Raw genomic sequence first — 25,327 nt, forward strand, 5'->3', positions numbered from 1 at the left:
ACTAACAAAAATTATATTTGAGCTGATAGAACATCCTGCTGTTATTTTAAGCTCTATTCCTATAGATTAACTTCCAGGTAATCAGAATTTACTGTTCCTTATGAGTTATGATGGAAAAGACTTTCTTTTTCTTGGAGCTTTAGATCACATATTTGCAGYTGCAAGGCAAGTATAGGGAAGGCCTGAGGGATCATAGACAGCCTTCATTATTGGTGCATGACTGCTCTGTAGCCAACCACATCGTTAATAACCAAGGAGATTCGTGTATTATGGTTTGTTTTCTTCTTGTTTTTAATAATTTACCTTTGAGAGTCTATTTACCACCCAGTTTGTGTGCAAAGATGTGTTTGTCTGTCAAAATTGAAGGTATATACAGCATGTAAGAGATTCATTAATTTTTCAGTTGTTTCTTAAGGAAGCCAAATTTTAAGTTGGCGGTCCTGAGTGCAGGAGCCTTGCTTCAATGAATAAAGACAAGAGGTAACATCAAATGTCATGCCCCTGTAGTTAGTTTTCTTAGCAGAAGATAATTTTTCTTGTAGCAATTTTTACCTACTAGTCAAGATAATTATTTGTATTAAAAAACAACAAAAAAAAAGACTCATAAACCTGGGAACCTCTCAATATGTCAATAGCCGAACTCCATGCTATTGCTCAACAACAAAAATAGACGATTATAATTATCATCAAAAAGGGCTGTGTGTGAGAGAAATAAAAATGAGACTTTATACAGCTAATCTGACTTGCCTTATTCTTCACAAAATACTTTGTCTATAAATACCATGAATCAGTGAATCAGAATTACATTTTGWATTTAAAATATTTTAAATCAGGCACTAGACTTTATTCTGTTTACTAAGCAAATTTTCAAAAGTGATTTTTTTAAAAATCAAAATTTCCTTTTGTAAAGATRCATAATATGTTTTTGTTTTCTTTTGAGAGTCAGGTATCTAGGAAAACAAGTTGGTGCTGTAAAAATCAATTATTAGGTAAGAAAGTAATACATTTATTACATCCAGCATTGCTGCCTTTACGATGTTACAATCATGATGATGAACAGTAAATTCCTAAAGAATCCTAAAGGTTCTAAAGAAATTTTAAAGATTCTAAAGAATCGGTTTGTCTAAGAAATTTTACATAGCAAAGAGTATGTAATTATGAGTTTTTAATAGTTGGGGGGGGGGGAAAGAAATAGCATCTGATTCAAAGTTGTTTTCTCAAACTTCTTTTTCCCCCCACCCTCACTCCCATTTTCCTCTTATCTTATCTGCAAAGGAGAAACTTCAGTTAAAGTTAAAATAAACTATAATCAACTCACCCTTCAAAAGTAATCCTGAAAAAGACAACTGCAACATCAGACATGCCTTCAGCCTTCTTTCCTACTTACCGCTTTCCTCATGGAGATGTAATCCGCAATGTAGTGATCTTTTCACAAAGGAAAATAGATGATAAAACCCTGTTGTGGAAAAAAATAGTTTGGAACTGTCTCATTAAACAAAGAACACATTTCTGCTTGTTGCGATTCACTTCACATTGATTTTAGATTTTGCCTGGGCTTACATATGTTTGAGAAGACAATATTTGAATGAGTCCCTTTCAAAATATTTTCCAAAGCTTTTTATTGCTAACTCAGATTTGCTTCTTGCTTTGTGACACTTATGTCTGATTTTTTTATCTGTTATAGCAGTATATATTGTTTTACCCATTTAAGACTGAGTTTTTTTTTTCTTTTTGTCTATAATTTTGGCCAAAATATATGTGTGTGTGTATATATAGTTGCACAGTGTACTAGTATGCTAGCATTAGTATATGTTTTGGCACCACTGTTGCAAAAATCAGTAACAAAAAATATTTTGGTCTCATGTACTCTTGCTTGTGTCCAGTTGGCAGTGATAACATTTTTTTTTCTTTTTTTTTTTTTAAACTTATCTCTACCTTAAGGAGTTAGGTAACCCAACCTGCAGATTTATGTGGAAAGGGTATCTCTGGCATTCAGTGCTCAAACATAGCCCATAACTTTGACTAGAAGGGTAAGAACTCCATTGAAGATGCCAATTTGGAAGTAAATATACAGAAAAAGTGTACGAGTCTGGAGTAGAAAAGATAGGTAAAAGCATGAGGAGGCTTCATATTGCTCCCTAATGCTATTATCTCTGGTATGCAAAATTCCACTTCTGTAATGAATATATTTTGCTAGAAAGCAAAAACTGCAGAATCACACTAGCAAGAAAACACCAAAAGACTGGTTTTTGCCAGTGGCAGGATGTGATTAACACACAGTTGTTTTATTTGTTTATTTTTTAATTCAAAYGTCCCTAACAGTGAGAAAATGGTTTTAACGCACATGTTTGTATGTTTTGGCTCCCCTAAATATTAAGCATTTCGTATATGAACTATGTAAAGAGTAATAGAGTCCAAGTGACAGTTACGGTATTTAACAGATTAGCTCGGAGTTAGCAGATGTGTTTTAGAGTAGGAACTGTAGTTATTTCAGACATGCTTTTATATTTAAAAAAAAAGAAAAAAAGAGACCTCTTAAAACTGAGATCAAGGAAAGCTTCAGATAAATTTGCTTTTCTCTTTTTTTTTTCCTTTTCAAAAGACTCAAACTGTTTTTTCCCAGTGCATTGTTACCCGAATGCCTTTTTCCTTAGTCGCTTAAGAATGTTGTCTTCAATACTTGTATACGTGGTTGGGTTCACATCTGAACACTTCAAAGACCTTATTTCTTTCAAAGATGATGAGAGATTATTTCTGACTTCTATAGGAAATAAACTGAACATTGAATGGCAATGTGATTTTGATCTCTTGCAGCAATCCTGCCTTGCCCCCGTGCAGTTGACAGTGCAAGTGAATGAGCACATGTGCAGTAGAGCAATATATCAAAAGAGGGAGTTCTGGTGGCACTTTTTTTGTCCTTGCAAAAGGTTACTGGAACCACTGCTTTCTTCTCCCCTTGATAGTTAAGCRGCAAGTATTCTCATTACTTTCAGAAGAGCAGGAACCTGAATGATAAAACACCCTTATCTTAGCTATAGGTTGTGGGAACAAGTGGATCCCATTGAAATAGGCCTTTTTTTCTGTGTATGAGATTTTATTGTAATTTTTTATTACAACTAAAAGTGAGTTTTATCACTGACAAGTAGCTTGCAGTGCTTTGGGAAATAAGATTTCTCTAAGACATGAAAGGCATAAAAACAAGGATGAAGTGTAAAAAATGGAAATGCCAAAGTTGTTGAGAGAGATTGTAAGATACAGAAATTAAGGTCTTGATTTATTTATTCATTCTAGTGAATTTTGCTATCTGTTAAAGTGGTCTTAAGGGATACAGACTGAATTTCTGTGGACGCTTTAGATTATGCTACTAAAATGATTTAGAAATTCAGTTTAAAGTGGCATTTTTATACATAAAAGTAAAAATGGAAATCATACCTCTTGTTACTTTGCAGGATAAATGGTGATAGGTTGATTACCTTACATGTACTTGGCAGCATACATAAAAGCAGTCTTTGTAAAACTCAACRAATTCAGTTTTTCTTAATAGTAGTATTAAAAGCGATGTTGCGATTCTCATTTTTGCTCCCTTTTTTAATTTTTTAAGTTATAATAGGTGGAGGTGCTGATGTTACTGCTCAGATAAGTTTTTGTAGGACTAGTCCATGACTGCAGGTTGAAAATATTGGCCTTGAAGTATGAGCACATCTGCAAGCATGGGTTAAACCCGGGGGACCCACATTTTGTACCTTGTAAGGCATGTGCAGAGGCAGGTCGCCCTTATATTAGCAGCTGTTACATTTGTCCACAGTCTGGAGGTCCAGAACATTGGGAAATAAAGTAAATAGTGGAGAGAAAAGCCACAAGAGAGAGAGAACAAAATCCCTTTATAATAAAACTGTGGAAGAAAGCGTCCATGATTTATGCTGTAATTCAGGCAGAGCAAATGCAGCACAAATCACTATATAAATGAGTAAAAATTTCCACTATTTTTAGACACAATAGTCTTCAATCAGCTTCCAAAAAAAGTGTGATCGAATTTGTTATCAGTATTAATTCAAATGTAAAGTGCGTTTATAGATTCAGATGAATGTTTATTTATTTTCCTTTCAGAACCTAAGTAACTTGAAGCCAAGTGGAAACGTGTTCTTGTAAATAGTGATTTATTTGGAGCTTTCCTGCAGCCCTGACTGAGCACGGGGTGGTCAAGGACGTGGTGAATATGACGCAGTTTGGAGACATGCTAGTGAGGAGCGAGGGCTGGCCCAGAGCGCGGGGCCTTCTCCATCCTGTCCCCCCTGGAGCCCTCCAGACCTTGTGGTGTTTTAATAGCCCTTTGCCCCAGCCTGGGCCGAAGCCAGGTCGGTCACCAGGCCCTGGCGTTTCTGACAGCCCGTGTTGGGTTTTGCCTGCTCTCTCCCATCCTCTGGTTTTAGCCTGCGAGCTGCTCCTGGGAAAGGAGTATTAATAATGTGAAGATGTTCTAAAACGATTCTATTCTGGAAGAAAATAAAATATAAATGAAAGTGGATTGGGAAGAATTCATGCAGTGGGGCCATCTGCTTTGTCTGCACTTCCCGTGCTCCCTGTGTCCCATGTCCTGGGTCTTGTTTTGTCCCTTTCTGGGGGATGTTCAAATGCCGGGATGTGAAGGGGTGGGTAGGTGCATGAACRCGTTTGTGCTCTCACATACGTTGATCACAAATCTCGCACTGCTTCAGGAAGATTAAATCTGTGTTTTGACTCACTTGTTGAAAAATCACTGGTAGCCAGGGTATTTTATGAACTGCAGTGTGTATCTTCTTACAATCCCCATTGCAACTGGGGCTTTCCAAATCCGGCGCAAAGCAAATTTTCACTTCCAAGAACTTTAGGGCCTGTTTTTAACAGTTCTTAGCTGCGTCTCCTGTCACCTTCCCATTAGAAAACGTGGCAGATTTCCTGATCTAATCACAGTGTGGCAGTGGCTGGTGGGCTGCTGGTTTGCTCRGCCATGACATTGCTTATTTGCTTTCTCACGCTGGATTGCGGGCATTTACTTTCATTACAGCCTGTGAAGTTGCAGTAAAATGAAATCKCTTGTCAAGTGTGATTGAATGTGCAGAGAGAGAACTGTCCAAAAACAAAAAGGATAAAGCATTGATTTTTTTCTCTTTTAATACTGTTTTCTATTCTCTAGAAAAAAATAAGAAAAAGGTGAGTTTTGTCAAGGTAATGACTATGCTATGGGATAGCAAATGCAGTTCTTGGTGCAGGGCTCACACGGCTCTACAATTAATATCACTGGTAACTGTGTTCTTCAGCATCTCTGCCAAGCAGTATCTGTTATTAAATAAGATGCCATACTGCTATTTTACCTTAGCRAGCTCTTGAAATGACATGTCTGTACTACAGTGTGCTGTCCCTGCCTTGAGCGGATAGTCAGTATTTGGAGGTACTTGGGAGTGCTGAATTATGTAAGTTACATCAGTATTTGATAAATGTTACCCCTAYCAAGTGGTTTAGATGGGATTTTCTTTTGCAAATGGCAGTTTTGCCCATAATTCATTCCTAGCCCAGACACAACACGCAGAAATAGTGACTTCCATTTATCATCAAARGAAATGTCACTTTTGAAGAGTTTATTGGGCTGTTTAGTATCAATCTAGGCCTCAGATCTCCTACAGCAACTTTACTTGTGACATAACAGCAGATAGATTATTTTGGATGTTTACATAGATATCCACAAATAAATTGGTTTTATATATTAATGAACTTKTTTTTTTTWTWTTTTTTTTTGGAAAAAAAGAACATTGAAATAGAAACTGTTTATTCTATGTCCTGTGCTTAATAAGTATTGAGCTCTTTAAACTACAGCATCATTAACAAACATGTGCCCTGTTAATGGTGGACATATTTTGATCCAATACCTTCTTTAATATTATTACTACTTTATTGCACTTAATGAATTGGACTGACTCCTGAAATCATCTGAGATTTGGGCCTATGGTGCTTATAGGCAGAGGAAATTAGTATATTGTGAATTGGAGAGGAAAGGGAGCAATAAATAGGTAGCMGTTAAGGTGTGAATATAAATCAGACAAGAAAATTGGAGCTAACATTTATCATGTGTATTTATGATATTAAGTGAAATTCCATCATGACAGATTTCAGTGCATTTCTGCATGATAAATGAACCTTTAAGAGAGAAAACTGTGGATAAACTTAGTATATTGAGGAACAGTTTAAGAGAGTTCTTTCTTGAGAGAAAAAAAAGGAGGCAATGCATTAGGAATTATGAGGATATTTGTGCAAAAAAAGTGACAAGTAGGAAATCAAAACTCGCCTTATCGGTAGAAGGAAGATGTTTTTATAGAACAAATGCAGACAAGATCATGGAAGAGTTTATTTGTGGGTATATTCTCTGCAATTTGTAGTTATTAGTTGGGTTATTTGTGCAATGTGTGGGCATAGACACTATAGATTTGGAACCTTAGCCTATAAATTCAACTGTTTTCTGTAAATCTCAGGGTATTTTATGTGTTCAAGTGATCCAGGCTGCTCTGGCTATTTCAAAAAAACAAAACAAAACAAACAAAAAAAAAAACCTGAAGAATCGTAGTTTAATTTTTGGTAACTGCATTTCTTCTGCCTGTAATTGAAGAACCTTTTATTGGGTGCTTGCCTTCCCTCTACACATCCTTGCTAGGTTTTGATTAACCTGTTATTAGGTTTTAGCTAAATAAAGCAAACACGTTGCTCCTGAATGCTTTGGAATTTGTTGATTCCCCACAAATGCAAAGCTATTTCAATTTTCTTTTATTTTTCTGATTGTCTAATATTGCTAATGTGTATCAGTAGTATTGTAAAGGTTTGTTTTTTCTGCAGTTTACACAGATGTGAAGATCAGGTACTAATCCCATATTTTCCCTTTTATGGGATGCACTAATAACTACAATTTAGGTTATTGTTATGAGTAGAGACCACATATTTGAAAACTTTGTGGGTGGTCTGGAACAGCAATTTTCAGTAATTCTTTAAAACAAATATTTCTACAATTTCTGCTTTCTTCAAACTGTAGTCATTTACGTTTTACATACATCTGATCTTTTTTCTCATTTGTTCACAAAATGAAGTTATTGAAACATATATAAATCTTAAGAAAAAACAGATATGTAGTGCAATCCCACAGATCGTCTTCCCTGTGTCAAGCAGGTTATTTTTATTGTTAATTTAATTAGTATTGCTAGTTTTCCTCAGTGTATGGATTACAATGTTCATTTCATCTAATGCAGGAGGCATTAAAAGACAACAACAAAAAAAGAGAACTAGAGGAGAAAACTAAGAGAGCCAAGCTGGCAAAAGAGAAGGCTGAACGAGAGAAACTGGAGCGGCAGAAGAAGAAGCAGCAGTTGATTGATATGAACAGAGGTAAGGCATCGTTTTTAATAGAGAGATTTGTTAGAAGAAAACACAAAAGTGGGGAATAACAGACCAAAGACTGTTCAAAATAAATACCAAAAATACGTATTATTTTGAAATCAGAAAAAAAAATGTTTTAGGTGATTCTCTTTTGTTTTAGCCTACCTGATCATGTAATTCTGCATCTGTCACCTAATATGTCTAATGCTCCCTTCAAGGCATTTCGCTGTGAATTATTGACTTGTTTTCATTTGTTGTAGTTAATTGTTTTAGAGGTTTTTTTGTTTGTTTTTTAATATGGATTTACTTCCAGTATTTTACTTGTTTCGTTGTTAATTCCGTTTTGTAAACATCTTTATAATCAAGATAGTGTGGCAATTAACTTTTTTGTTTTTGAGCTCGAAGGTTTCATATTATAATAGATATTGTCCCCAAAGTGCTATTACAAGCTGGAAAATCTGGTTCAGCTCAGCACCTAGGTAGAAAGTGACATTTCAGCATGATTGGAAAAAAAAAAAAAAAAAAAAGAGCCATATTGTGCATGAGGACACTCAAATAAAAGTAGTCAAGTCAGAGGAATAAGGTGATCCCTAATATCAATGTTTTGTAGATGTTGCAAAATATATGCCATATTTTTCATTTATTGGACTTTATAAGTCAATGAAAAGCAAACTGTAAGTCAAATCACACAAGAGATGACTTTAGGCTGCATTTTGGTTTTGTTTCCATTAATTCAGAAAGTTGTTCTTTTTGTCCATTGAGCAATTGGACAGATACACTCATGAAAAAATACCTTTTTTATGTTGAACTTCACAGAAGATATGGTGACATATTAACTTTGTGTCAGGATGATATTGCACTAAACTGTGTAGTTGTGATAAACTGACATAGTGCTATACTGGAGGTGGACAAAAAYATGAAATAAGTTTTGAAATAGTGCTTCCTTTCAACAGTGTATGTGCAGATGTGCAGTATCTGTAGCAGATGTCAATCTGTAAAAGGATGAAAAGCACCAGAGAAATACTAGGCCAGGCAGATTCTCTGTTCAGATTCTCAATGATTGATAGTGCAGCAGTGCAGAACTATGGGCACCCACAACTTGTGATATTATTTTTGGTGTTGCATACATAGAATGCKGATGTTTCCATCACATTAGCACATCTCCCATCACTAGTGCAGCTCTTGTGTGTTGGCAGGCAGCTCTTGAGAGATGTTGAGCAGTCAGTCAACCTCCCTTTGCTGTGTGGCAGCCCAGATYGTCTATGATCTGTATTCCTGGCAGGCTTCACCTCCACTCTCTGCTTTGAGCAAAGGTGTYCATGAAGTGGCCTCTACAGAGAGCTATAGTGGAAACCCATAGATCTTATGGAAGCACTTCAGAAAACTATTTCTTCAACTATTTGCTTCATCCCTATGTTCTGTAAAGGGAAAAGAGAATTGAAAGAATGGGTGCTCTCTATTTATTTATTTATCTTTTCATTTTTTTTGCCTTTTTTTTAAGGGGCTTATGTGCTTTTCTGTGCATTACAACAGAAAGTACATAAGACTCAAGATACTCGACATAATCTTACATTCTCTCGAAAATGAGTAGCTGACACACATTCTGTGCTGCCCTTGGAAACCTCTTCCATGAATAGGGCAGGTATTTGAACCTGTTCTTTTTTATTATTTCTAACTAGACTCCTATACTGGTAGAAGTCTCAGCCTGTGCAGTTATGCTACTATACCTGCTAAAGGTATCCTCTGCATAAACAAATAGTTATCAGACTGAGTTATGTTTATAATCATTTACCTGCTTGTTGCTCTTTTTATCTATATATATATACAAATGTCTTCACTTTTTGCTGAGGCATTTCACAAATTTGCTAAGAATGAGAAGCCATCTGAAAGTTTTGCGTACTCAGTGATCATCCTTATATGAACTACTACTACTTAGATTTCAAGAAATCAGAAAATACTCTCTTGTATGAGAGATGGTGATAAGCTTTTTTTCTCAAAACCTTAATTCCTCACATTCTGAATTTTTAAAATGACTTGCATTAGTCTAACTTCGATACAATGATAGACAACAAACTATTTTTGTAGAAGTCTTGTAAAAATTCTGCTGTTTGTGCATTTGATTTTGTCACAGAGCCTCAGAGCTTTGCTATTCAATTTATTGTTTTCTGTTTTTTCTTAAGGMGACTTTTGTAGGGATAGTTTTGAGGTTACCTACAGTGGTGCCATGGATTCTGTTATTTTTGGCTGTACTTGAAGTGACAGTGGTACTGCATGAAAATAGCAGAAGTTTCACAAGCTCATCTGGCTTGGGGTAGATGTCAAACTTGAATGTTTGACATCTATTATAATCTAATATAATCCAACCTATTATAAAGATTTTGTAAATCAGTTTCCATTTAAATATAAACAAAATATAATTACCTATTTAGAAAAGATTCATAAATGTATGGCTTGCATATTTGTAAATATTATGAAGTTCTCGAATGCAGCTTCCTGTATATCACTAGTCTCAGCATTTGGCTAATTTTTTCTTTCATGTCGGTCACCTGCTAGTTCTGAGAGGCTTTGCGTAATGTACAGGCACTTTCCTTTCCCCACTCACAGTGGGGTGAAAAGAGCCTAAGTGTCCCTCCATCACCCTCCTCCTCACCAAGTGTTTGAAGGCTACGGAGAGAGGTTAATTTAAACTCTCACTGAGGGCAGTGTAAGCCAACATGTTTTACTAGCTGTTGCAAAGGATGAGAAGCCCACCTGGAGCTAAGGCTGTAAGTTAATTGATCTGTCCTCGAGGCTGTTAGGTTAAGTTTATACCTCTTCAAATGTCTTCAGCTCAGTCGGTGAGAGCACATCTGTCTTCATCTTTGCGTTTTTAGCAGCTGAGGAGAATACTGTRCCTGAAAGTATTGCAGACACCTCAGTATGCGGATGGTGTGCTTGCTTTTCATCAGGAATTTTTCTTTGGCCCTTCAACAGATGCAACAGAAGCTTAATTTTGTGATCTGGTTCTTGGTCTGGCAGCGCAACTATAGACATGAGAATGACTGTACGTTACCAAATGCACTGAAACTCTTATTAAAGTAATTAATGTTTCTAAATCAGTGACACAAAATCAATCTAATACTTCTAAAATAGTTTTCCCCATCTTTRAATGGCTATATATGGAAATATACGTTTCACAAATTACAACTGTATTGCCGTTGCAGACGGGTGGTGCAAGGGGTGGATCCATCCCCACAGGATCCTAGGGCACCGATATTAAATTTACATATTTTTCGTTTTTTTCCTCAAAGTACCCACTTCTGCATGCTTATTGCTGCTTATAAAAATAGTTGACAAATTTCTCTAAGCTAATATGACACCAAAGACTTGGAAGAAGCAGAAGCAGACAGATGTCCTCTTAAGCTGTCATTTCGACAAGGTTATTTTCACCCAAAGGGTATTTCTAACCTAACTTTGTTTTGGTTATTTCTCTAGCTGTGTCTTCAAGAATAAAATCTTAATGTATGGCCTTTTGAATCAAAGCAATAGGATTTTTTTTTTCCCCTTACACCCTTTGATGGCTTAATTTTATGGAAAGCAGTATTTTTTTTTYYTTTTTTCTTTCTGTTTCCAGGTTATGCAGCTGCAGTATCTTTTGTGGTCACTGGAAAGATCCAGATTAGAATTAATTGCATTCTGTTTCTTGGCATAACTGGGAGATGAGAACTCCAGTGTGGCCAGAGATCAGAAAATACTTTGTGCAATTCCTGGTTAGAGAAATACCTTAGAAATACCTCACGGGTATTTTAAAGACCAGGTCATGGTATTTGCTCTTTTTTGTTTTGTAGAGTGCCTGCCCCCTTTGAAATACCATTTAAATATGATTGATGTCAACAAAAAMCACAAAAATATTGGTATCTATATAAGAAAAACAGAATCAATCTGTTTTTGACAGGTGAAAAGACCAGCACTTACCTTCCAGAAGAAATGCTTAGAACAGGAACTCTAAATCCAACATGTACACTCCTTTTCACCTCATGAAAGCCTGTAGTTACATAATCATCCATTATTTCTTTTATAAATAAGCATGTTAATGAATATGGAAAGGTTAACACATTCCCAGATAATCAAATGTAAACGCTCAATGAGATTTAAATCTTTTGAGGTTTATTCTGAACTCAGTTCTGTTGAAAGTTACTTCTTTAGTACAATTTAATTAACTTATTTTCATTAGAGATACAGGCATAGATACACATGAGCTGCTTCTAGATGGAAAGGAATCTAGAACAATGTAATAGTATCTGTATAAGATTCAGCATTTGAAGACTTTCTTAAGAAATAACAATTCAAAAAATTTTCAAAACTGTTAGAATTGTTGAATTTGAGTAAGAATTAAATTTCACTATTGCCATGAAATTCTATTTTTATTTCTATTCATTTTTCAAGATTAAACTGTTTTCTGTTTGCTTTTAAACTAAGACTTAAACTAGATTTTAAACTGCAGATGGTAACAATTTATAGTGGGACCTGCTGTTTCATACTAACACCTCTTCTTTTTTAAGTCCTAATTAGCGATAGCTTTCCCTTTATGTAGTAACTGACTGTCTAACACTTTGATTTAGGAATCTGTGGTGCAGTCAAAGGCAGAGCCAGCCCTGCTGGCAGCTGTTTTGCTCAGCTCCTTGCAGTCAGTATTGCTGTGGCCCTTCAACTCCTCCTCCTCCTCCTCAGCTGCAGCTGGAGACCTTAGCACTATCTGTGCCTTTCTCTCCCTCTGGTGATTTAAGCATCTGCTTATTATATCTCCTGGACTAGACCTGCTTTGCTAGTGAGGTATGGAAGCACAACAGGCCCTAAGCGACTTGCAGAAATCCTAAATTTCATTCAAAAACATAAGCCATTCTTTTTTGTTGCAGGATATAAATTCTGCCTGCTTTGTGTTTTGTTCTTAAAAAAAAAAAAAAAAAAAAAAAAAAAAAAAAAAAAAAAAAAAGCATCATCTTTCCTTTACCCCTCCCTAGTTTTGTGGAAAGTGGACTTTTTTATGGCTATTTTTTCAGCAATGTTTCCTAAATTTCAAGGGCTGCAGCAGACAGGGCTGTACTTACACCTTTATACCTAGTCTTCCCTGACTTTTTCTGGTTTAACATCTGCAAAATTCTTGCCACATTGCTTCCATGTGCATATCTGCACAAGAGAGAGGAGAAAAAAAAAATGAAGACAGTTTTCTGGGAGCTGAAAAGCATATAGCAGCAATTCTGATGCAAATGTTATTTAATCAGAAACAGTTTTGCTCTTCATTATATCTGATTACCATGGCAATTAAGATCACCTTTTAACAACCAGTGTGAGGATAAAAGCCCGAATGAGCATCCTCAGTCCCAATTAGCATTGAATTAATTGTTTTGAAGACATATTAACATTCTCCCTTAATGCAGATGAAGATAATGGAAATGAAGCTCCTTACTAGTGTTTGGTGGATATCCCTGCTTTTCTTTTGCAAATATTCCTGCATAAGTCAAGCCATGTATTCAAGCAGTGCATGTACTCAGCCTAGTGTCAGCAGGAATTCTATTCTGTTTCCTTGAGGTCTTACACTTGAATTCTCAGCTGGATTGTTGTGGGATACAATTCAAGAAGGTCCTTTCTCCTGCAGTCTTCTAATGACTCTTCTAATTATTATGTCCTTCTTGTATGTCATTTAGTTTAAAAAAACTCCTACTAAATTTATGAGAAGCATATCACTTTAGAAATGTTAGCATCTAAGCCTTAGTACTTTGAATTTTAGTGTTGACTAATGGTTACATAGGATAGCAGTAAAGCACAAGCATATTGGCATTCTACAAATGATTAGTTTACGGTATTGGATGCCAATGAGATAAATATTAGATTTTTATCTTGAAAGTTCCTGTGTTTGTGTCAATTATCTGAGTATGCTGCACTTGTCCTAGAATGTAGTGCTTACAGAGAAAAAACAGATGGAGATTTACTTTGTGCTTAAGTGCAATCGTCTATAAAACTAGGGGGAAATTTCATTTTTGTTGTCTTCAAAGCAATTGTGGCATGATATCTCCCAAAAATTTTAAGGTGCATTTATTTCCTTCTTTGAAGACATTTTGAAAATGGGAGAGGAAGAAAATATGAAAATTACTATATATTTTTTGATTAATATGGGTCAAACTACCTTCAGAAAGATCCAGATAGATATATGCCTTTAGTGCAAGATAAAAAAGAAATTAGAAATTAAAATTTAATCTCACCTATAAAAAAAAAAAAATTGTAATGGAAAATTTCTTTATGAATACTGCATGTGGAACCCTGGAAGCAAGCTGAAGAAACGACATGAGGCAGTTTTTCAGAGAAAAAAAAGAAATGATTAGATTCAATGAAATTCAATCTCAGGAGTATTTACAGGTAGAAAAAGAGAGAACAATGAAATATTTTTCTCCCTACATAAAGCTTCTTGGGGACTGTTTAATTAGCAGTTACAAGTGTTAACTTTTAGTATGATTTTCTATGAAAATTCAACTTTCCCTCTGCATGTATATATTATCACTATTTCTAACTGTGTTTATCATTGTTCCTCTTTGAGGTGCCCGTACTATTTTTTATTTCAATTGCTAGGTAGCATATACTTATGTAGAACTTGAAGAGTTGAAAAGAATTTCTGAAGTAATTAAATTAGTTGATTAGCCAGCTATTTCTGGAATAGGTCCAGGAATTTGCTAACAAGGAGGAGAATTGCATGTGGAGGCATGAAAAAGAAGCTTATTTGACCCTCACAGGAGGTGATGATTAAGTTCGGTCTCRGGTGAAAGATTTCTTTTTTCTATAGTTATAGAATATAATTTCCKATAGGACAGTTAGGAAACTGTCTTCACAAGCATGTTTTCTGAAATAATTTAGGAGAGAATACCATGTTGATGAGCCTCTTTGTCCTGCAAGCTTACCATCAAATATCGCACAGTTTTTTTTAACAGTAATGTCCATAAAGCTGAATTTAGTTGTGTCCATTTGTCCATGTGTATCATAGTGCATATTCACTAATGATAAATTTCCATATAAAATGCTACATTTTCCAAATGAAATGGTAAGAATTCTAAGCTTCTCACAAATGTTAGCATAATGTTGGACCCCAATACCATTATTATAGTTGAAGATAATTTAAAAGACTGATGATAAGGCAATGTATACTCATAAGGAAAAGTTCTGTAAGACCCCAAAGTACATTTATTTCGATGATAAAAGCCTATTTCTTCCTCTCAAACGTAGATATCCAATTAAATTAACTCTATGGCATTGATTTTAATAGTGGTTTGTTAGTATTTGTGGTATAATAAGACTTTCAACTTGAAATTGCTGGTAATTGCTATGCTGTGTATTCCACTAGGAGAAGGTTTTAAAAAAAATGCTAAATATATTATACTTGATCTTTCAGAAATGCAGTATAAACAAAGGCTTTACTTTGTTTATTATTTGTATCCAGAGTAGATACGCTTCTTTTAAAAGCAGAAAATTGYGGGATGCTTTTTAATACATTGCAGGATGAGCAATAAACATAAAAGTGCAAGTTTGCAAGTCCAGAATTCCGATTGCAAAACCGCAGATAAATGCAAAACTTGAGAAATGTTATTCACTGGCATATTGCGTAAGCTGAAAGGCGTTATGTAGTAACATTTCTTCCGTTTATAGACTATGCCCTGTAATTCTTGTTAAGCTGTACAATGTAAAAGATCCTTAGAGAATAGCAGCTTGACCAATTAGAGGCACCTAGGGTCTAGAAATATGTTTGATTTCATACTATGTCAATTGGGAAATGGACAGTTATTATAGAGAAGAAATTTTCTATATACAATATGCTTATTTAGTCCTTCAGAGTTGCCAAATTAGTTTTTGTTTTGCCTGCTGCTTTCTGTGCACTCTTACAGTGAGGAAAAAGTCTGTGGAGGATTTTAAAGAGATCAGTAATGTAAAAATTCCAGCATCCCAAAATCTATTTTTAATCAATATGGGCTGCTTCAGATTCTGGCACCGAAATCTGAACATTTTCAAGATAACTGTTAATGTAAGTTTGGCTACAGCTCATAGATTTGTCCGAGGACCTTGAATAATTTCACTATAAATTGAATGAGTTCATTACTATGAATATTAAAGTAATACAGTAAAAGAAAAAAATATGTACATATATCTTGACAGAAAGCGTGAGAGTTTTCCCAGCCCCCAAAATGACTCATGAAACACTCATTTCTTCCTGAAATGTTGGAACAGTTGTTCAGCWATACATTTTGAGAAGGAAATGATTTTGTAATGCTAAAAGGATTCAGATTTTTTTTTTATGTCTATCTACTGAATACATAAATTAGAAGAACTTAGTACTGTAACTGAAATCTAAAGCTGCAAGCAGTAGTAGATCTTGATTACCGCTGTATAATTTTTCAGGTATCTGTTACATGTCCTTTTTTCTTTCACTTTTGGAATTGCACAATCTTTTCCTTCCCACATAGAGGCAATGTCTTCCCATTTGTTAACTAAGATATCTGCCTTAAAGCCTGTTTTTCTAAGATCATCCTTGCAAGGGGCATAAGTCCATTCAGAATAAGGCCATAGAGGTAATGCGGATGCACTTCAATTAAATACAGTCCTGCTAACGTAGACCTCGACCATTATGACTTTTTCTGCAAATGAAAAAGTAAGTGCATTTCAGAAATTGTTTTGATGACCTGCCAGTACACCAAAGCACTTTTTTTCCTCGTTCTATTAACTTTACATAATCCTGAGATCAGGTTGTTGTAAACAAAGAGTTTAATTGGTATGTGAGCAAGGCTCTGCCTTCTTTCTTTAAACTGGTGTAGGTTCACTTATCAGTCATACTGTCCTAACTCACTCTTCTTTAATTAAAAGCAAGTAATCATCATGAGATTGTTTTTTGCTACAAAATGATGAGGAAAACTGCTTCCTAAAGATATTTTTATGCATGCAAAATGAATTTAGAAAATAAAATGCAAATGTGATGTGAGAACACAAATACCCACTTTGCAAAAGCCACTGAAAAATGCCCTTTTAAGAAGTATATATTGCAATTAAAAATTCCTGTACTAATTAAGAATAGAATTTTTTTTAAGTTTATACAGAGCACTCATGTCGACTAGGAAAAGCTGTGAAATGTTTTGGCCCTTCTGCTGTTGAAATGTGTCCTGTGGAAAGTCTTTAAAAGTTCAAAGTGGAACAGTATAATGCAAGATGGGAAGAAAAGATTAATTTGGAAACCACTTGCAGAAGCAGCAGACAGGTAGTCAGGATGTATTACCTGAAGTGATATTTGGCCAGATGCTTACAGTCAGGGTCCTAATTTATGAAAATTTTATGAAAATCTATGTGTTTTCCTTTGCCAGTTCTTAGCTATTTGTTGCTGGAACAAAACTACCTGTAAGTTTAAGTTGCTTTTTTTCCTCTTTTCTCTCTTGAATCTTACACTCCTGGTGTGCTTTGGATCAGTCACCACACATATTTTACATGATAGTTTCATGTAGCCTAAAGAAATCATGTTGCCTTAGGCATTTCTCATTTGAATCTACTCCCCTGCTTATCATAAAGGCTTTTTCCAGTTTTGATGACTYTCCCATGAACGCAGTGCCCAAACTCGTATACCATGTTTTAAATCAAGTTTTACTTGTATGTCATAACATTTTATTTGTCCATCTATTTATTACTGTAAATAGTATTCTGTGACCCGTTCCCTCAGTGCCATAACTGACTGGTCGGTGTGGTCAGTCACCACTGTTTCTTGGGTCAACTCTTTATACCGAAGCTGACAGAAGTTATCAGTCAATCTGTGCTGAAGAGCTCGTGGTTTGCACCTGAAGTGATGCATGACCATCTTATTACTACTACTTTTATCTATGGTGTTATTCCAAGACTTATGCATGTTCTGATCTTGTCCTCTCAAAAGTTAATGTTTTGCACTGTATGTCATCTATTATTATGCCAAATTGTCTAATTAGGATAATAAATTAAGGACAGGATTGGGGAGATTTTCCATTGTGAGCTCTCAAGTGCTAAAGTTGCCTTCCATCCTTTTGTTGTTACTCAGTCAGCTAGATCTCTTACTAATAACCATTTTTTTCTACCTTTCACTAATAATTTAATAYGCCATTATATCAAATGCTGAAGAGTAGATAAGTGAGAGAGAACTTCTCTAGGCAAATGAAGTACAATATTTCATATTACAGAGAGTATAAATTTAATCACTTATCTCTGGAAGACCTAAAGGGTTCTCCTGATCTCACATKCTGTTGTCTTTCTGTGTCTTATTATTCTTTCTTTTAAAACTTATCCAGAAGGCCTTGCGGTTTGTTTCCACCTCACCTATGCATACTTTGCATTAACCAATCTGGCATTAATCTTTTAGCTATCATGTCTTTGTTGTGAGAGTCAGTACTATTATAAAACTGAAGGGAAGTTTTCATCCAGGTTGAGCATGTTGACAATGCCCTAGATCTCTCACCATAGTCACCATTCTCATCTCTGCTCAGCCTTTTTTACATTCAACTCTTCAATTTGAATGTAAAGTARGAGTAGTATTTAGTCCAGTTTGTCAAAGATCTTTTAAATTGGCACTCTAATTAGGGTTATAGATTCTAAGAACTTTGTGTAACATAACAAATTTTAAAAGGTGTGGTTAGACTTTTTTATGATCAGTTCATCTCTATATTTTGTAAAATAATAAAAAAAATTAATCTTATTGCTATCATTGAGTGGTCACAATCAATTTCCTGAGATGATCAGAACTGTGGGACCTGTGAGAGGATAAGTCTTATTGTAAACTCCTAAAAATGTGCCTCTTTTYAAAACTGAATGCATATGCTAAAATAATAATATTGTGAGATACAATATTGTGAAGGCAAGGCAGACTTGTAGATACTACACCAATTAATGATTATGAAACATTTTTGTCTGTTCAGCTGCATTTAGTGCCTATCAGGAATCTGTCTCCTTGCTAAGCCTAATCAGTGCTTTAGAGAACGAGTCATAGAAGGAAAAAGACCTTGCAAAATGTTTTTTGCATACATGAGTATGCTTGCTGTCTCTGAATTTTATTGTAATTCTCTGTCCAGTTCCAATTTACTCACATGACAACTTGAAGATAGAATGTTCAGGTCAGTTGTATTGTAAGTTTTATTTTCAGGAGCTAAAAATCTCTGTATTGTGCTCCTCTATTTCCTTAAATCATGTCTCTTTTTGTATTATATCTTTTGGAATTCCAAAAATACATTATTAAAAAAAAAAAACAAACCAGCAGAATAGCGTACTTGGCAGAAAAGACGTGGAAAGCTGCAGAAGCGTTTGGGAACTTTCTAAGGAATTTTGTCTTTTTAAATAAACTCTGCCAGCTCTATTTTTAATTAACATTGAAAGATGTATTTTTTCTAAGAAGAAAGTATTCGAAAATGTATACCCCTATTTACTATAGTCATAGTAACTACTCATTAATGTTTTTAGACTAATACACTTGGAGTGTGTTAGCTTGGTCACAGCGTAGTCACAGATACTTGATTTGGAAAATGCATTTAATGCAAAACCAAAAATAAATCAATGAATAAACATACGTACAATAACGAACACAGCAAAATAATTATGGGTTTGCTTTAGACCAGATTGTGCCTCTGTGTATTTGAGTGTGAAACTAGAGAATATAATTTTCCTTATTATTCTTCATGAGCTTTTCAAGTATATTTTTTATTTATTTTTGTTTTTTTCCTTGTTTTTAGATGAAATCTAAATAGAGCTGATACTTTAGATATTCTGTTCCTTTTGCTCTGCCCCCTTTTACATTTTCCTGAAGATAACTTTATTATATGTTGCTTATTATGTACATGAGTGCAATTTAAACTATTATATATAACTTAAATTTTCAAAGTAGTTCTGTTGATGGTCATCATGTAGAAATCTGAACCAAGCACTGCTTTACAGTTGCATGTGGTCCAATAAATGCTAATACATCAATCTAAGTTCTCCATTATGTTCAAAATCTGCTTTTTGAGTTGAATATTTGAGAGCTGCATCTCTCAACTGTAGCTTAAGCCTCCTACACTTTCGGTGAGTCAGATAGAAGTGCTTTACCAAAATGCAAGTCTTCTGCATAAAGTAATTATCATCCCACTCCGGGGAAATTTATATTAACCTGAAGTTCTAGTGATGTGAATAAAATGCCCGCCTCCCACCTGTTGAGTCTGGTCTATATTTAACGTTGTATTTTTACATAGATATGTGAGCAGAACAAGAGTCATTCATCAATATTTTTATAATGCACTGTAGTACTTCAGCCTCTGTTTCTTGTGTTGGTGCATGCTGTTATCAGCTGTTATTTAAGAGAACAGTCTGAAACACAGACCAAGTTAAAGCCTTAAATAGAGAAAATTTAATCATTCTACTCATCTTTGCATAATGTGCTGTAGATTCTGATAGTCTAAGGACTACAGATTGGTTGGCATTTGGAAAAAAAAAAACAGAGGTTTATCAAAATATCATTTGGCTTTAAGCAGTGTTATGCTGTTGACTTGAAGACTTTTTTTTCCCCTTCTTTCTCCTTAACTGAAGAAAATCCATGGTATGAAGATATCCATATGGGATATATGGATATACATACCACATATGTAACCAGGCGTATGGATTAGGAAGAAGTAAGATTGAAAGAAAATAAATGTTTTAAGAATTTAAGACATCATATAGATAGGTGACCGTGTCTGAAATTTGTTGTGTTAATGTGCCATTCGGCTTCATCAGAAGTTCCATGTGTACTGATTTAAAAGAAATAAAAAATAAAGAAGGACCTGCTTCTATTCCATGAAAGACCTAGTAATGTTAACAATGAAGCAGCATTCATTCTTCAGCAGCTGTCTGTCTACATATTGAAGTCATTGTCAATAATGCACAAGATAGCATCTCTAAGTTGAAGGAACAGTAGAGCTGGCATCAATTCTGTTTAATAGAGCATCATACACAAAATASAGATAATGGAAGAACTGACAGCATCCATTATATTAAAACATATATGTCTCTTGTTTGGAAGTGTTATGTAAATCTGCATCAACTTTTACTCCCTTTCCATCCAATTGCACTAAAATTCATTTTATTTTTCTCCAATTTCCAGAGGGTGATGAGACGGGAGTAATGGATAATCTGCTTGAGGCCTTGCAGTCGGGAGCAGCATTCAGGGATCGCAGGAAACGAACACCAAGAAGCCAAGGTCAGTAGAACTGGCACATTACAAACGCTCAGCCCTGAAATGAGTGGGAAAAAGTATTCAAAATGAAATCAAAAGCTGCTTTACTAAGACTTGCAACAGTTTTTGCTGCAAGTTGGTTGTTGAGCTACTGTGAAATCTCAGCGGGCTGTTTCTTTGTGATCAACATTTCTTATTTGATAGCAGTATCTTCAGTTAACTCTAAACTCCAAAAATAATATAACAAGAGTTCCTGCTGGGTTTGAAATAGCATTTAAAAACATCACTGCAGTGTGAATGCGTGTACATTTATCTTAATCTTTAAAAATGCAGATATAATTAGTTTGGTGTAAACGGTGCCRTGAAAAACATTAACACCAAGAAGAATTTAGCATTTTTCAAACACTGGCTCTGGTCAGGTTCTGGCGTGGTTAGAAACTATGCTGTGGGTAGTCAGAAAAGCCAAATTACAATGAAGTACCTTCATTTTCTTGRGGTAACAGCGTTGTACAGATGTCGTCTGAACAATTACTGCTTCCTGCAGGTTGGGTTTTGGTGAGAAAATTTGAGAAGGGTCTAAGCAACTGCAGCGCTTATGCTCCTCGCTTTCTTTTTCATTTTATCATTTTAATGTCCCTTGTATACAAACTGTAAATGACACGTATTCTTAGTATGCTATTAGTATTAGTATTTTCCAATTCTTCATTTAAAATATTTCTTGCAGCAAAAAAGGATTGTTGAAAACTATAGGTATTTGACATAAAATCGTATGCTTCTATGTCAAATATATGCAGCTGAAGGTTTGAAGAAAAGGATTCGTATCATTTTATGAAATAGCCAAGTATATCTACCTCATATCCAATAAACTGAGGCTGACTCTTTTAATAAAAGCAAAATCTGTCATTCTCTTTCATCTAGTTAGCAAAGATAATATAAAACTGTACTATATAAGTATATTGTTCTTCAGAGATTCTTCTCTCAGCTCAAAACTGTTCAAGTTTTTATTCATTTGTTCAAGTTTTKATAGTTTATAACTAAAAATGTGACCAAATATATTTCTTGTACCAGATGCTTTGTTTATGCTACATCTGTATCACTAAATTTTAATGGGGTCCTAATATAAAGTTGACACAGCGTATCCGAGCTGTGAAAATTCACAACATTTGCTATGTAAGTAGCCTTGATTTAGGAACGTAGTTCTGGACTCCAAGTAAATAAGAGAAAAGGAGCTAAACACTCTTCAAATAGAAGTCTTGAACTGTTTGCATGAACTTTTCCAGATTCTCAAGTTCCTTTTTAYTTATTTTTTTAATTAATCTATTGAATGTGCTTCTAAAGAATGACTCATTATTGGGATGTGTTGAAATGAACTCAAATAACTTTAATTGCAAAATTCAAAACAAAATTAAACGAAGAGGTACTGATTCATCAACATATATATTTTGATCCATATCTTAAGAAATGCCAATGTGAGAGATGGTTTGTCTGTGTTACGGGTCTTTAAGCAGCAAATGACCAAGTTCTGCAGGACCCTTGTATGGGAAGAGAGAGGACTCRGGAAGGCAGAGCAGGTGGGAAGAGGAGGAGGATGCCAAGGGAATCACAACAGCACATCAAACACCTGCAGTTTCCAGTGTGATTTTTCACCCAGTGCTACAAAATAAATAAATAAATAAAAAGAAAAAACTTCCCAGAGATCAGAGGTGATTTGGCAAAATTTGCTGCAGCTCTGAGTACTGGAGAGATGCCTGAAGCCCCTGTTGTAAGCGGTGACGTCTCTGCAACAGAAGTGAAAACTTGTCTGCAGAGGACATTTCAAAATATGACCATGATATCTATAAATAATATATTATAGTGTTAAAAAAAAGTGTGAGATTTACAAATTTCTTTATCCTTAAAACAAATGCAGGGAAAATGAGTTTTCTTTTTAGTTCTATAAAAAGGCTTTAAGTGTTCTCAGAAGTGTTCATGTGACGAGGATCTGCTAAGCATCAGGTTCAATGGAAGGAAGACAAAGTACATAGAAGATGTGGAAAGCAGAGGTTTGTGGATTTCGGAGCTTGCTGGGTTGTTTGGTTAATATTGGCAACCATACAGCAGTCGGTACAGCCCTGCCTTGGTGCACCACGCAGGAATTTCTCGTACATTATTCATGGCTTGCTGCACTGTCTCAGAAATTGGCATGTATTTTTAACACGCAGAAAAAAAGTGCTGTTATTTTGGAACTTAGACTTGCACAGCAAGTTTTGAGCTTGATGCTGTCTTGGTAGCCATCATGATCTGAGAAGAAAAATTGTTATTTTACAGCTGTTTGGACACAGATTGTATTTCAGTGTCAGTTCTTGCTCTCCAGGAATATCACTGATTAGTGGTGGGGGGTTTTTTGATTTTTTTTTTTTTTCCTAATTGAAAATCTAGTAAAAAGGAAAAGATAGGTTTGGATTTTTTTACTCTTTGCAGTTTTTAAGCAATACACTAAATGCATATACTTACATGTTCGTAGGTATGCTCTAGATCTCAGTTTGTTACGAACATTCTTATTCCACGCACACATACCCACTGCAAGAGAAAGCAGCTGAAGAGGGAGAGAATGATTACAGCCAGCAACCAGCAGACCATAAATGCTTGCCTTTTTTTTTTCTTTAATATTTGCTTCCTCTGGTTTCAGAGAGTAAATTTAACTCAAAGGAGCAAACTCTAACATGATCACTGGTGACATTCTTGATCAGTTTGGCTGGGGAAAAAAAAATTAAACATATACACACACAGACACCAAAAAAAAAACCCCTATATTTTACTAAAAGAGAAACTTCTGCAGCAGTTCATGTTCATTGCTAGCAGGAGGGAGCATGTTGGGCATAGGAGAGAACATTTCATTTGAGTGGCTACAGGCTGCAACGACCCTAGAAAGACTGTCATGCTACCAAAAATCCGTCTATTCAATTAGTCTTTTTTTTAATGAAGGTTGCTGGCATACTTGGTAGCATACTTTATATTTGTGCTCACGCAGTCATGTATTTAATCTTTAAAGAGTAAGAGACCAAATGAGTAAGAGCAGGAGCAAGCAACATCGTGCCTTGTTCATCTAGGGTGATAACCGGAGGCATGGGGAGCTGTTCAACATCACTGCTTTCCAGCTGGGCAGAACTGTTTGAGGGATGTGTATAGGCAGGTTAAGAGAATCAAAATCTATTTTACATGTGCAACTTTTTTGGTTTTCTTTATGTGCAGAACTTGTAAATGGAAAGCTATATTTTAATGTATTGAATTATAATTATAGATTTATTCCTCCTACCCCCAGTAGAATCACTTTGCCATCAGATCATGGAAATAATAAAGAATCCCTAGGCACCTCCTGCAATTTTTCATTTCATTGTAATGTTATGTATACCTTGACATGTAGAATTTTCAGGTTGAACTATATTTCAGTGCACTTTCTTGCTCTCATAGGCTTTACTACTGTATCTTTATTGCTCATAGATACTKGATTTTGACTGTGAACCTACTGCATTCTATAAGCAATCATATAGATTGCCTATAGAGGGTGTGCATTAATAGTTAGAAATCAGTTTCTAAAAATGTTGCTTCCTATTTGAAAAATGTACTTGCWTTTCTGCAAGTTTGCTAATACTGGGATAGGAGTTTAACAAAGCGGTGTATTAGGTGGCATTCATCACAGGCTACCAGCTTAAAGAGTGTGTCCAGCTGTACCATTGCTCCAATTATCCGTGACCTTTCTTTCTAGCCTTGGGGTGGGAGATTATTAAAAAAGACTGAATCAGGAATATTTTCACTCTAATATTAATTTAAGTAAATTTTTGTACAGAGCTAACTGTTCTATTAGGTTTTTGCTGTCTGCTAAGCTGCTAAACCTTTTGCCAAGGAATTGAACTGCATTTTGTTATTGTTTTTTTTTTTTTTTTTTAAAGTGCCCTTTACTACATATCTAATATATTGCAACTGCAAGGTAACACATGCCTCTCTTTCACTACCAAGAAATCATAGCTTTACGGTACATAAATGCATGTTATTTCTGCTTTAAATTTCTAGAAGCAATATAGTTAGTGTAATGACTATCTTTGCTAATATGCATGTTTTGGGTTTTTTTTTTTTTGATATTATGTGTTTTTGATACTGCGTGAGATGCGTATCAGGAAAAATTTAGTAACTGTTCTGTGAAGGTGATAGCGTTGAGAATTGCTATGTAGTCATAGCTATTTCCATTCCATYGGTGTACAGAGAGAGAGAAGAAACAAACCTGCCTTGTTCAACATTAATTTCATTCATTAGTGGAAGCTCTGAGATGCTGCCTCTGCTTGTTTAACTTCACCAAGATTAACRAAGAAAACAGGAGACAATAGAATATTACTGTCTTGTAGACTTCTCATAATTTTCAGTTCATGTTTGACCATGTTCTTTAATTTTAAAAAATACACATTTAAAGTAAGACAGCATGTATTTTGTAAAAATTCATCCGATTTCCAACCCCTCCTCGCCTCCTCCCTCACCTTCCCCCCCAAGAAAAGAAAACAAATTATATTGTTAGGAATTTTGAGTCTTGTGCTTGAAGATATAGCCTTATTTATAATTGAAATCTATCTTCTGTATTTACCTTTGCATTGATTATTCCAAATAAAATTTTAAAGTTGGCTAGGTTTCCAGATGCATGATTCTCATATATCAAAAACATACTAAAATAAAATTATTTGGAAAGCCAGAGAATATMTTCTT

General features: G+C 35.1%; 1 protein-coding gene across 1 annotated transcript in view; it reads left to right on the forward strand.

Annotated features, from left to right (window-relative positions):
• The window catches only part of DIAPH2 (diaphanous related formin 2), a 133,431-nt gene extending 108,406 nt beyond the window's left edge, over positions 1 to 25,025 (forward strand). Inside the window, exons 24-26 of the mRNA XM_026035977.1 lie at positions 7,269 to 7,404; positions 20,525 to 20,620; positions 24,836 to 25,025. Coding sequence (XP_025891762.1) covers positions 7,269 to 7,404; positions 20,525 to 20,620; positions 24,836 to 24,873 — 270 coding nt within the window. The 3' untranslated portion in view covers positions 24,874 to 25,025. The remainder of the gene's footprint in view (positions 1 to 7,268; positions 7,405 to 20,524; positions 20,621 to 24,835) is intronic.
• The last annotated feature ends 302 nt before the right edge of the window (positions 25,026 to 25,327 follow it).

The sequence above is a fragment of the Nothoprocta perdicaria genome, unplaced genomic scaffold (assembly GCF_003342845.1).
Source record: "Nothoprocta perdicaria isolate Ctin4 unplaced genomic scaffold, notPer1 scaffold_17, whole genome shotgun sequence".
NCBI classification, from domain to species: Eukaryota; Metazoa; Chordata; class Aves; order Tinamiformes; family Tinamidae; genus Nothoprocta; species Nothoprocta perdicaria.